The sequence below is a fragment of the Diabrotica virgifera genome, chromosome 1 (assembly GCF_917563875.1).
Source record: "Diabrotica virgifera virgifera chromosome 1, PGI_DIABVI_V3a".
In the NCBI taxonomy this organism is placed as follows: domain Eukaryota; kingdom Metazoa; phylum Arthropoda; class Insecta; order Coleoptera; family Chrysomelidae; genus Diabrotica; species Diabrotica virgifera.
The window spans coordinates 286,946,001-286,960,835 of record NC_065443.1 but is presented as its reverse complement, the minus strand read 5'-3'; the positions used below and the strand labels follow the sequence as shown (position 1 = coordinate 286,960,835).

At 33.2% G+C, this 14,835-nt stretch overlaps 1 protein-coding gene and 1 long non-coding RNA gene across 2 annotated transcripts in view; one reads left to right on the top strand and one right to left on the bottom strand.

The window, feature by feature from the left end:
- Nucleotides 1-522: 522 nt before the first annotated feature.
- On the top strand, nt 523-11,407 carry LOC114324302 (uncharacterized). The gene is made up of 2 exons (XR_003651525.2): nt 523-666; nt 11,302-11,407. It is a non-coding gene; the product is annotated as an uncharacterized LOC114324302 (long non-coding RNA).
- LOC114324301 (uncharacterized) overlaps nt 10,751-14,835 on the bottom strand; it is a 48,080-nt gene continuing 43,995 nt past the window's right edge. The window contains exons 4-5 of the mRNA XM_028272108.2: nt 12,645-12,750; nt 10,751-11,013 (exon numbers count right to left, since the gene is read on the bottom strand). Of these exons, the coding sequence (XP_028127909.1) occupies nt 10,858-11,013; nt 12,645-12,750 (262 nt within the window). The 3' untranslated portion in view covers nt 10,751-10,857. The remainder of the gene's footprint in view (nt 11,014-12,644; nt 12,751-14,835) is intronic.

The window sequence follows — 14,835 nt, the reverse complement described above, 5'->3', positions numbered from 1 at the left end:
CAAAACATTTTTTTATGTTTAAACACTGTATTGTAATTAATTTATAATAGCACCATGTGTACAGTAAAAACATCAGACACTATTTGGGCTTTTAAAAAAATGTGTAAAATATTTTTGAACTGCGGTAGAGGTTCGTTTTTTGCAGCGAAGTTCTTAATTTATTTTAAAATAATCAGATATTTTTGCTAGATACAAGTCCGGATTATTGACGGTCCGGATTTTTGACGTCCGGATTATCGACGTTCTACTGTAATACCCCACTATTCTGCTATTCCTGCTGCTTTCGCTAAAGTCTCGTAAAACGAATTTTTCATTTCTAGAAGATTACCACGAGTTTTTTCAAAAAGTTGAAGGGCGACCGTTAACTCCGCCGTTTCAGATTGCAAAAGTATTTATGTTAGATTAATAAAGTTAAGTATTTTAGATTGAATAGTACCTAATGTTAACGACAAATTCAAAATTATTCATATGCTATAATAATGCATTAACTTATAATAATTTTTCATCGTTTTTTAGATAGCAATGAAATTTTCGTTAAAGATTTCATTACTTGTCGGAAAGCTCGACGCAAAGCCATAACAGCATCATGTCTGGATGACTACCGGGTTTCACATAACCTTTTAAATGTTGGCAAACGCGATGGATCCAAAATCATAATAGTACATGGTAGGTACATCCTAACTTTTAATACTTACCAATAATACTCTTTTAATACTCTTTAACCAATAACCAATAACTAAGAAAGTACAGTATTCTTATTTATAAGTATAATCTTAATCTATATTTGAGTGTCATATGCAGCAGCTTAACTTAACTTATTAAATTTCTTAAGGTAGAATATGCAATTTGCAATTTTTTTTTTAAATTTTGCAATAGATTGTTACTGTTTTTTTTGTTTCTCTTCATTATTTTTATTTATATAGACGATTTATATCATTTTAGTAAATTGTATTTGTTATTTGTTATTGTTCTTATTTATGATTCTTGTAAGCTTTGTCTATAACATTATTAAATTTTTCATGGCAATAAAGCATATTTCTATTCTATTCTACTTACACTAAAAAAAAACAATCTTTTAATTATATCCTAAAAAACCAACTCCTGTACACTAACTACGGCATCATTCAACAATAGGTTCAGATTATAGGATGCACAATGAACATAGGAAACTGTTTTTTCAATGTTAGTTATACGCTTTTGTACGCCTGGATAACCTGGACACCACTCATAACGCTTGTCCCATCATACCCCTTTCCTCTGCAGTTGTGTACGGAAAGGTGCTTTGATTGTATAAAATTTAAAATTTCATTGACAAGACCTTCTGCACTTTGGTCTAACATGCGAATAAATCCCAAAAAACTTTCAACAACTTCTGCTTTAAAAGATAAATTATTTTCATCGCAAGTTACATACCGGAAAATAAAATTAAGCTGATCGTGTTTCGAAATATTTTGTCGTATCAAGAATTATTGAATAAAAACCATTTTTTTATAATTAAATTAATCAATTTGTTTTCAGTTTTTTGAGCCAGCAAATTTATAACCTCGTTTTGTATTTGGGGGGGGGGGGGGAAGTAATTTGTTTTTTTTAAGTTATTATTTTTATCGATTAGTTTAGCTAAAACAGGATCATATTTAACTAGTAAAAGAACCACAGACAAAAATTACCTTTTTGGGATTCACTTTCATCTAAACTACCAACATGTCCACGAAAGTACGGAACGCTGAATTACACCCGAAAAGAGTAAGAGTTACGTCAATTACCCGCTTCATTATTTTCTTCCAAATTCCCTATTTTGATGCTTATTAGGAAAATATGTTTTGGTCCCCAATTTCAAGAAAGTAGAAGTATTAAGCTTGAAGGCTTTAAGGGGCCCCCGCCTAACGTTGGCCCCCCCCCGTCTTGCGGGCCCTGCGGGCCTGTCAGCTACGCCATTGATTTGCTGCCATACTGATAGCGAAAGAATACACTGGATTATTTTTAACTATAGAAACGTAAACACTGACATGCGGTATGTGATACCGCAAGAAAACTTTACGTCAACGTAGCTGAAAGACTAAACCATATAGTCCATTCTTTCACGGTTTTTGCTCTAAATTTTAAAGAACCGCTTGGATTGACATGAAATTTGGCATACGTATAGCTTACATGTCAAAGAAAAAAAGTGATATTGTGCCGATGTGTGCTTTTGCCCTGGGGGTGACTTTCACCCCCTCTTGGGGGTGAAAAAATATATGTCCAAAATAAGTCCGAAAATGGATAAACTGACTAATTTTAAGTAACTTTTGTTCTATAGAGCTTTTTCGCCAAGTCAACATTTTTCGAGTTATTTGCGAGTGAATATGTTCATTTTTCAACAAAATAACCACATTTTTAGACGGTTTTTCGCAAATAACTCGAAAAGTAAGTATGTATTTTGTCGAAAAAACGTTCCTAGCAAAAATATAGTCTATAAAAAAGTAAAAAAAATGGTGTACGCGTTAGGTCTCTGGATCTCGTAGAACCAGAGTTATAGCCAATAAAAAATAGATTCATATTCACCAAATTTCAAATAGAATATTTCGACGTGAAATATCCAAAAAATTAAGCACTTTTTGGGAAAACCCATTTTAACTTTTTTAAAATGTTTAAAAAAAAGCAAGTTACGCTCAAAATAAAGTTGGTCCCTTTTGTTTTTGCAAAAAAAAATCGGGATGACCACCCCCTAATTAGCAACTTAAATGAAATTAATCATTACCGCTCCACAAATTATTTTACTTATGTTGTGTTTATATGATCTGTAAGTTTCATCGATTCAAAGTGCTTATTTTTGAAAGAATTTGGTATCAAAGTAAAATTATAAAAAATTTTAATTTTGAAAAATATGCTTTTTTTCAAAATAACTTAAAAATTGTTAGGGATACCAAAAATCTCGAAAAACAAAAAAAGTCAGCATTGCTTTTCTGAATATCATGTATTTTTTTGTTTTTCTGTTAGACAAAAATTGATTAAGATTTGGTGTTTCTAAATTTGCATAGATTCGTGATCAGTGACTCGTTCAACCACTTTTAACTACAGCCCTTTCAATAATAAGGACTTTGAACCGATGAAACTAACAGATCATATAAACAATATATACACGAATCAAGAAACTTGTGAAGTCGTAGCGATTAGTTCATTTAAGATACTAATTAGGGGGTGATTTTCTCGATTTTTTTACCAAAACCAAAAGGGACTAACTTTATTTTGAGCGTAACTTGTTTAATTTTTATGCTAGAAATTTTTTTAAAAAACAAGAATGAAGCTTTTTTTAAACACTTTAAATAAGTTGTAATGAGTTTTCCCCGAAATGTGCTTCATTTTTGGCTATTTTACGTTAAAGTATTTCATTTGGAATTTGACGAATATGAACCTATTTTTCATTAGCTATAACTCTGCTTCTACTAGGTGTGGAGACGTGATATATACACCATGTTTTTAAATTTTTTACAGGCTATATTTTTGCTGAAAATGTTTTTCGACAAAATAGTTACTGTTTGAGTTATTTGCGAAAAACCGTCTAAAAGCGTGGTTATTTTGTTGAAAAAATGAACATATTCACTGCCAAATAACTCAAAAAGTATTGACTTAGTGAAAAAACTCTATGGAACAAAAGTTACTTAAAATTAGCCCAGTTTATCCGTTTCCTGACTTTCTTTGGACAAATATTTTTTCACCCCCAAGAGGGGGTGAAAATCACCCCCAGGGCAAAAGCACATATCGGCACAACATCACTTTTTTTCTTTGACTTGTTAGCTATGCGTATGCTAAATTTCATGTCAATCCAAGCGGTTCTTTAAAATTTAGAGGTTTTGCAATATTTTACCGTTAAAGAACGGACTAATAATAAAACTGCAAAAGTTGAAGCAGGTACAATTACACACCACTTGAAGGTATGCTCTATTGTCAAAAATATTTCCAATTTGTGGACAAAGCTTATACAAAATAAAAAAATACAATAAAAAACAAAAAATAATAAAAAACTACAAACAAAACCGAAGGTACACAGATGGTTTTCTAGAAATGGCTAGACACACTGCACGTCAATGGTTATAGGTTAAACGAGTAAGTGATTGCGATTAGAGACGAAACGAATGAAGAACAAATAAAGATCATAAAGATTACAGATATAAATAGTTCAAAATGTAAAAGAAAAAAACTTAAGGCATGTTAATTAACCTATAAAAAATCATGGACTACGGATAATATCGTGAAGCTGATGAATAAAAGAGAACAGCCAAATATTACCAAGGATATACAGCGGAAAATATGACAAGAAAAAGAAAAATTAAAGAATAGAATAGGACTGCTAGCAAGATGCGAAGAAATTGAGACTCTACAGTTAAAGTACGATATACATAAGTCAACTTAAAGAACTCACAGATAGAAGAAGACGGAAATAGAAAGTAAGTAATTCTGATAGAAATATTATTTACATATTAGACAAACAGAATGAAACAAGAACGTATATAAATCTAGACCGTATATAAAAACAAACGGAAGGAGTTAAAGATGGTAATTGGAAAACTTGAAGTCATAAGTCCTTCATGAGTCATACTTACAAAACATTTGGAGTCAATAATGCGATAAATACCATACAATAAGCCTCATAAGCCCTCTCCAAAACCAGTGGTGAAGCGTGACTTTTTCTAAAGTGTTACCAAAACTAGATGTAAAAAAATCTTATTGAAAAATAGTTATTTATGAAAAAGTTCGTGAAGTATGCTTTTTGCGAACGCACGCGATATTTAGAGCACGAGCGACAACGGAGCGAGTGCTATACATCGCGTAAGTTCGTAAAAATTACTTCACGCACAGTTTCATACAATATTTTATCTAGGATAAACAAATAAAAAAACTGTAACTCTTCGTCACTGGAATTCATTTCTATTCTACAATTTTTAGAACTTTGACATTTAAAAATCCTAACTACTTTCAAACCACAAAACTGTCAAAAATTTTGTTGTAAGTTAGGGTGACCAGATCATAAACTTGAAAAAACGGGACACATCCAAGGAGCAGTAGCGTAAAATTTTTCTCTGGGGAGGGGGTTTGCTTATTTTTTTTTGTATTTGTGAAAGACAAGTTACGTTTTCCTACTTTTTTATATATTTTTCATATGCCCTGGGGGAAAGGGGGTTTAACCCACAAGTCCCCTCTCCGGGTACGCCACTGCTAAGGAGGGTTTGGGGCGATATGCAAACAGGCAGGATGAAACATGGTCTTTTAGCTAATTTGGGACCTACAAATCCTTTTCAATTTACCTTTGAATATGTAATTTACGTACGATCAAGACTGCGAAACAAACTAAAAAACTCAGCCAGAATATCATGGATTAACAATTCGTCAGAACAAAACAGTTGTTAACTGAACAGCAAATAAAGCAATTTTACAAAAAAGTCAGAGCAACAAAAAATAAGCACAGCATTAAATCAAGCAAAACAAGAGGACTAAAAAACCAGAAAGGAGAAACCGTATTTGAAGAAAAACAGCAAAATATGAGAAGAATATTACGAAAAAATGCTATTCACTATGAAGAAGGAAACACACTGCCATGAAGAAATAAAACCGTAGAAGATAACGGCGAAGTCGAAATTTTCACAGCAGAAGAAGTACAAAAACAAATATTAAAAACCTAGGAAACGGAAAAGCAGCAGGAGAAGATGAAAAAGTAGTGGAATTAATAAAATACGGAGGAAGAGAATTACATAAAGAAATAAACCAACTAATACAAAAACTTATGGACAAAACTGACTACCAGACGATTGGAACACAAGTATTGTAGTACCTACCTATAATACAGGGTGTAACGAAAATACAGGTCATAAATTAAATCACATATTCTGAGACCAAAAATAGTCCGAATGAACCTAATTTACCTTAATACAAATATGCACATAAAAAAAGTTACAGCCCTTTGAAGTTAGAAAATGAAAATCGATTTTTTCGAATATATCGAAAACTATTAGAGATTTTTTATTGAAAATGGACACGTGGCATTCTTATGGCAGGAAAATCTTAAAAAAAAATTATAGTGGAATTTGTGCACCCCATAAAAATTTTATGGGGGTTTTGTTCCATTAAACCCCCCCAAACTTTTGTGTACGTTCCAATTAAATTATTATTGTGGTACCATTAGTTAAATTAAATATTTCTAAAACTTTTTTGCCCCTTAGTATTTTTTCGACAAGGCAGTTTTTATCGAGTTGCGGCTTCTTTTTTAATATGTTTACATAAAAATTTTATGGGGGTTTTGTTCCTTTAAACCCCCCAAATGTGTGTGTATGTTCCAATTGACCTTTAACTGCGGTACCATTAGTTAAGCATAGTGTTTTTAAAACTTTTTTGCCTCTTTGTATTTTTTCGAGAAGGCACTTTTTATCGAGATGTCACTTCTTTTTTAATATGGTTCAAAATATACCTAAAAAGGTAAATCATAAATAAATTTTCATATTATTACAAGTCTCCATAATCGTACTTAGCCATATACAAATACGTGGTGGATTTGACAAATATTCAAAATATCTCGATAAAAACTGACTTTTCGAAAAAGTACTAAGAAGCAAAAAAGTTTTTAAAATAGTGTGTTTAAGTAATGGTACTACAATAATAATTAAACTGGAACGTACACAAAAGTTTAGTGGGGTTTAAAGGAACAAAACCCCCATAAAATTTTTATGGGGTGTCCAAATTTCACTATAATTTTTTCTTAAGATACTACCACCATAAGAATGCCACATGTCTATTTTCAATAAAAGATGTCTAATAGTTTTCGATATATTGGAAAAAATCGATTTTCATTTTGTAACTTCAAAGGGCTGTAACTTTTTTTATGTGCACATTTGTACTAAGGTAAGTTACGTTCAATCGAACTATTTTTGGTCCCAGAATCTGCGATTAAATTTATGACCTGTATTTTTGTTACACCCTGTATATAAAAAAAAGGAGATCGGGAGGAATGCGAGAATTAAAGAGCAATAACTTTATTAAACGCCACATATAACATTCTAGCAAACATACTAAACATGAGACTTAAATAATGCGCTGAACGAATATAAGGAGAATACCAGAATGGATTCAGACCAAGGAGGTCGATGATTAATTTCACACATACAGTGAAACAAATAACTCAAAAATCTAGAGAATACAACAGAGAATTTCCCCGAATATTCATAGATTTCAAAAGCGGTTTTGATATAATCAATCGGACGAAAATGGTGGAGGAGATAGAGAATGTTGGAATCCCAGAAATATTAAGACAAATTATGCTAACAGTAAGCCTAAAGAACACCAAGGCAAGGATCAGTTTCAACGAACAACTTCTAAGGAGATAAATGTAAATAAATGAGTGAAATAAGGTGACTCTGTCTCCCCGACACTATTATTTAATCTGATATTGAAAGTAATCATAAGGAGGACAAACTTGTATTTACCTTTAGATACTTGTGAGTAACAATATGGAAAACCGGAAAAGAGAGAACAGAGGAAAGAATTCTGAAAGGCAGAAAAACATATAGAATGATTAGAAATCTGTTAAGAAACAAGACACGTATAATATGAACCAATGTAATAATACCTTAATAAGATCTGTTGATACATATGGGATGGAAACAACGACGATTAATAAGAAAGAGGAACATAGCATTCCGAAATTTGAACGAACAATAATGAGAACAATACTGGACCACAATGTAATAAGAGAGGGAGAAATAATAATGAAAAAAAAATGCCGAAATTGAAGAAACAATTGAAATTGAAGAAAAAATACGAGACATTTAGGCGTCCAGAGAGACTTTTTCGGGACACCGGGACAAATCGTTAAAAAACGGGAAAATCCCGTTTTTTCGGGACGTTCGGCCACCCAATTCTAAGTCATTGCTCATATTGTCATAAATATGACAACGCGAAAGTTAAGGATACTTGATTATATGAAAGTGTGCCAAAAAACCCATTGAAAGTGTGCGAAAAAGTAAATCCCATTTTAAATACATTGTTACTTCACGCACACTTTAAATCTTTCACGCACTGCTATATATAATGACAGTTTTCACAAACTAAAAACTTATACATAATATGACATAAAGTAGATAACAATTATTTTGAACCTCCCAAATATAAGTTTTTGTTTTCAATCATGTGAGATAAAATTAAACAAATCACTATTCCCAAATTATATGCTGTAATAGGTATAACAATAAATAATAAACAAACTAAACAGATTATTCTACAATAAAATTAAAATAAAAAATAAACAAGTAGCGAACAGAACATATTTTAAAAACTAGTGTTTATATTTTAAATTTTCTATTTTCAATAATTTAATTTTTTTTTCAAAATTATATATAAAAAAATATACAAGGATAATGACTTTTCAAGTAGTTGATCGATTACGCAGCAACATTCTTCCATGTTCAAATGCACGAATAGCTACTAAACTAATGTTACCATATTGTAAAATGGTGACAATACTGATATACACAGCGTGCCCGCGCCGTCTCTGGAGCCGTCATTCCTTAAAAATTTTCAGTCTCGACCGATAGCGAGAATCATCTTTCGTTACCAGAACTAGAAGTGGTAACGGAGTATAATAACGTGCAACGGATTCAAATGTATTCACATGTAATCTTGCCAATATTTTCGTGCGTCTAGTTGGCTATTTACTGAATTAGGTAGGTACTACGTATTAACAAATATTTCTGTTGGTAAAAAATATAAATGGAATTATTTCATAGTAGTCATAAAATATTTATTTGCAAGATTTTTAACTGTTACCAATGGTAACATTGGTAACATGGACGCTTCGCCAGTGCCAAAAACTGTTTCAAAAGATAGCCCATAAGATGTGCGAAAGAAAAATTTCTCCCTACCAATTCGAGTTCATAAATGCTCTTGCATAAAATAGCTCTGAAAATAATTTTTACTCAAATTGTAACATAAATCTATAAATTGAAGGTTAACACAATCGAGAATACGTGAAAATCATTCGTGGAGTGAGGCAAGGCTCTACATTGTCCCCTTAATCTTCAGCCCCTCCTGTTATCTATTTATGCTGTGCGCGAAGTTGAAAAAGATATTCTACTAGTCCTAATGAACAAAATCACGAATTTCAGTCAACAAGAAGTTTGTTCTAGCATCAGTTTCAAACGGTTTGAAACCATCAGCGAATAGTGGACCAACGCGAGTAGAGGGGATAGCACTGGTGACTGTATTATGTTCTCTTACTGACCAACTGTTTGCTGACGGTTTCTGACTAGTTTGACTGATAGCTAGAACAAACCTATTATAGCCTCAGTATAAACGTAAAGAAGACCAAAAGCTTATAATAATTACGTCAACACATTACGTTAACAAAACTCCAACAGATAGAGTGACGAACTACAACTACCTCGGTACCATAATAGAAGAAGAATGGACCAGCAAATAAGGAGACCAATTAAAAAAGGTAGATCTTTCTCTAACCGAATAAGACCGTCCTTCATGAGCCAGAACCTCTCTCTTGACATAAAAGTAAGAATATTGAGATGCTACGTCTTCTCTTTATGTTTTATGGTGCTAAATGATGGACCTTAAATGTAGATATGTGCAGAAGATTGGAAACATTTAAGGATGTGTTTATATCGGAGAAAACTTAAGATCCCATTGTCTCACCGAGTCACAAATTGAGTTCTTTAGAGCAATAAAGAAGAATCGAGAGGTACTGACCACTATCAAATTTCGAAAGCTACTGTAATTCGAACACAATATACGAAACTCATCCAGATTGGCCCCCCGACAGCCAAGCTGCAAGGAAAAACATTTGAAAAGCTAGGTCCAGGAAAAAGAAGAACATCCTGTTGAAATAACCTTAGGCTTTTGACGAATTTTCTATCCCGTACACAATTCAACTAACCCAGGAACTAAAAGTGAATGATAATAGACAACGGCGTGTGTTCGCTAAGTGGTCTCTAGAGTTGGTCTAGAATTGGAAAGTGACCCTAATTTTCACCGAAAAATCTTATTAGGTAATCGTAGTGATGGCCCATTTTTGAATGAATGGGTATTTCAACAAATAGAATTGTCGAACTTGGGACGATGCGAATCCAGATGAGATCCAAGAAACTCTTATGAATCGCAAAAAGTCATGTTCCTTCATATCTTATATTCCTTTGAGAACGACGTTGGCCAGATCATTACCGTCAACTTCCAGCATTATAGGTCAATGATTACCACATTATTTTAGCCTTAATTGGATAACATTGACAGCAAAGATAAATAGTTTTAAGAGGACGACGCCAAGCTACGTACCACACAACTCATACCACATTGGACATTCTGTTGAATAATTGAGCAAACTGGCCACCGAGATCGTGCGATTTCACCCCTTTAGACTCTTTCTTGTGGGATTTTTATGCAAGTCACAGGTCTATGTGATTAAGCCATAAATCAAACTGACACGCAAAGCTAACCTAACATGCTAGACGTCAAATCTAGCATGATTTATGCGTCAGAAGAAGAAGAGGTCGCCCAGCGAGATCAAGGTGTACATTTGAACGTTGTTATCTTCCATACGCAATGGAATCGAGAGGCATTTCAAACGAATAAAAAATTTCGATGGTATATCACACACTTTGTTTTATGATACCCATTCCAGAATTTTGAATTCCTGTAACAGATTTTCCAGTGTAGTCGCTAACCTCCCCTAAAGAAGAAAGCACCACAAGAAGAAGAACTACTTAAAAAAAAACAAGTTAAGAAAGAATAACTTATTTATTAAACAAATACTTTAAATACATAGTTTAAATATTAAATTTCTAAAGAATTTCAGAGCAAAATTACATGACACTAAAACAAGGGTATAATTTAAAGAGCGTTGTTTATAATTTGTTCAAATATTTGTCCCAAAATTTTCGATAGAAGTTCGGCGTTTTTATCGACAAAGTCGCAGAAATTGTCGTTCAAGGCTGTGTTGACAAGGGCGCTGAACTCAGGATTGTTGAGGAGCCCGTTCAAGTTAAACTAAAAAAAAAAGAACTTTGTTAATATTTCATAAGGTGATAAAATAAAGGGAAATAGGCGAGCGGCACTCCCCCTAAAAAACTTTTAGAATATGTGACCAGGGTGTTCAAAAATTTGAATGAAAGTGTTTCCTGTGTTCTTTACAGCGACGAACAAGGATCTAGCATTATTTTTGAACTATAATTGGGAAACTATTGCCAAAAATAATTTTAAATTTAAAAATGTGACAAATGATTTTTAAGATTAATTCGCTATATCCCAGATATTTTTTTTTTCTTCTATTTTTAGGATAATTCTAATATTGGAATGGTTTTTTTTTGGGACTAAACATCATTCTTATATCTGGTGGTGAATCGTCAAAGGGGCCATAGGAGACTCAATGGAAAATTCTAAATTATTGAATTCCTGCTTCCCTAATTATTTTACATTAAAAGTCATACGAAACTATTAAGTTGTAGAGAATTAAAATCTCTATTAAAAGCGAATATTAGATTAGTTCTACAAATGAAATATGTTCCAAAATTTTACAAAAATATAATACATTTGCCAGAGTATTATTAGTCTATTCGCGAGACATTTGATCTCTAAAATAGTACGAATAAGCTAAAATTTGTTGAGAATATCAATTTTGGGACCCCAAATAGATGCAAAAAAAGGTTTTCACTCGTACACCCGGGCTTCCCATTAAAACTCCCATATAAATCGTAAAAAATGGCAAAAATCGCGCAATTTCTGTATATTTAACAGTTGTAAAGAAACTGACTTCATTTGCGACAAAATACAATAATTGAATACGAAACCTGCCCTTTTCACCTTTAAAACGCATTTTGATTTTTGTCGACAGGACACACTGATCAGAACATATCGAATTTTTACCGTCGAGTTGATACACATTATTTTATTATTCAAAAAATGATTTCGAGTGCGTAAATTTGTATCAATGCGACGGTAAAAATTCGATATCTTTTCATTTCAGTGTCCGATCGACAAAAATCAAAATGCGTTTTAAAGGTGAGGAGCGCAGTTTTCGTATCCAATTTTTGCATTTTGTCTCAAAAGAGGTGGGTTTCTATACAGATATTAAATAAATTAAAAAATTCGGGATTTTTGTCATTTGTACGATTCTAATGTAATGTTTTAGGGGAAAGCCCTAGAAAAGGAGTGGTAAACTTTTTTTTGCCCCTTTTGGGGTCCCAAAAGGTATTAATTATACTCTGGCAAATGTATTATATTTCTACAAAATTTTAGAATGTAGTTAATTCATAGAACAAATGTTACATTTGTTTTTAATCGAGATTTCAGTTCTATACAAATAGCTTTTCATGACTTTTCATGTAAAATAATTAGGGAAGCAGGAATTCAACAATTTAGAATTTCCCATTGTTTTTTCTATGGTCCGTTTGACGATTAACCACCCGGTATATTGTTACACATTGGCGCCCAACGTGGAACATTTGTGCTATTTATGATATGAATGATGGTTAAACTAGAACAATTTATGAAGACTAATATTATTGATGTCCTTCAAGATTAAAAAATATTTTAATAACAATAATTAGAATGCCGACTTTCAACAAGTTACATGTAGAGATAATAATAACTATAAACACTAATAAAACAACAATACTTACAACTGCAGTTCCAAGATCAAGCAACACACCAATACCATTTACTTTGATTCCGTTGGAAAGATTTATTCCTCCTGTTATATTTAGGCTAATGGTGTCTATTTCAATACTGAAACACATGTAAATATAGATATAATTTTATGTCCTCTAGTAAGTAAAAGCAGAAGATTTATTGTGATAGGTATGTATTTATAGTTGAGTATCATTAAATTATCGCAAATACGATTGGACTTGCGCATACTTCGCTATTTCAGATATTGAATATTCCTGCGAAATCCTGCATAAACTGTGATACATTTAATTATTCAATTTTGAATAGTACAGACCACATAGTAGTGTTCATTTCTGGATTCACATCACCAGAAGAGAGCGTAGATGCACCAATTAGGTTTAAAACAGACGATGCAGCGCTACTCTGTGGATCCACAACGTGGACTGAAACATGCGATTTTTTAGCCTCAATAATTTTGTAATGGACGCCAGAGTGGCGAAGATCGGCGATTGTGGCCAGTTACTCTCGCCAGTCACTGTCGCTTGTGTGGAATGGTACCTTTAATTTACATAATAATTTACGGCTAATCATCAAAAGCTACTTTGTGGATCTACAGAGTAGAGTTGCAGAGTGGTTCGCCTGCATTAAATCTAAACCAAGAAAAAGCTTTAGCACAGAAACAGACGAAACACTGCAGTGTTACTCTGTGGATCCACAAAGTGGCTTAAACAGGCTATTTTGTAGCCCCAATGATTTTGTAATGGACGCCACAGTGGCGAGGATTGGCGACAGTGGCTGGCCATTGTCGGCGATCCTCGCCACTGTGGATCGTCTATTACAAAATCAGTGGGGCCACGAGAGCCCTTGTTTAAGCCACTTTGTGGATCCACAGAGTAGGGCTGGAGAGTAGTTCGTCTGTTTTTGCGCTTATGAGAAACGTCAGCATCGAACCACTCGAACTGCTCTCCCTACATAACGTCGCACTTTGTGCATATGGGGAAATACAGAATATGGAGCACCGAGAGTATGGGGACTTAGCCGTCACAGTGCACCGTCGATGACTTATGGCTAGCGAATACAAAGAGTGTAGACGTAGCCCGAACTGGACAGAAAAACGGTAGTTGGATCCACACTCAAAAAAGTAAAGTAAAGTAAAGTAAGTTGAATCGTTACTTATTTAATTAATCCAAAACTGCTTGAAGAACTTCTTTTTAATGTACCATGTCCTTTCAGAACGTTGGTTAGTTGGTTGCCATCATAACTATCTTAATTATATTCACTGCCACCCTAAATAATATTCTTTTTTCAACACCATATCAATCTCGCCTACCAGTTCACGTTCTTCTTCTTCATGTGTCATCTCCTCTAAGAAAATGTATATACACATCTACGTTCGTTGCACTTTATGTTTTGACTTAATTTGTTTGAAAATGAATCGTGACGCATGGGAAAAGTTAGAGTGGACAAACAATACCAAGCTCTCAAATTGTTTAACCAGGAGATGTGTCTTCTTCCACGACTCCTTCTACCCTGTATTCTTCCTTGTGGTATTAATTGCAACAAGTTATAATGTTCGCCCCTCATAACATGTCCCAGATATTGCAGTTTTCTAACTTCAATTTTATTCAAAACCTCTCTTTCTTTTCCCGTTCTTCTCAACACCTCGACATTCGTGACTCCCAACTTATTTTTAATATTTTCTATAGGCCCATAACTTAAAGGTTTCTAATCTGTCCGTAACATCTTTCTTTAATGTCCACGCCTCCCACCCATAAAACAATAAGGAGAATATCAGAAGTCTTATCTTTAAAAAAATGTAATATCCCTACTACAGAATACTTTTTTCAGTTTGTTGAAAGCATTTCTTGCCTGTCTTCTTTTTTGCTTTGATGTCTTGCCTGTCCTCTTTGCAAAACGTTGAGATCGGTATCGATACGTGTCGCAAGTATCAGTTTCGCGATACAAATCTCATAGTGTATTTGGCTGTCTCAGTATCTCTGTATCAGTATCACAACTCTCTATCTTCATCATCTAAAACTCTGTCGCCATTTGTATCACTGTCGTGAAACAGATACTGTTATAAAATGAGTTAGGTGAGCTAACTAAATGACCATCAACGATTAAGAATTTATTCTTAATTACAGGACAATAGGAAAACATTTTACTTGAACATGACTTGTATAACTGACATTATATTTTTTC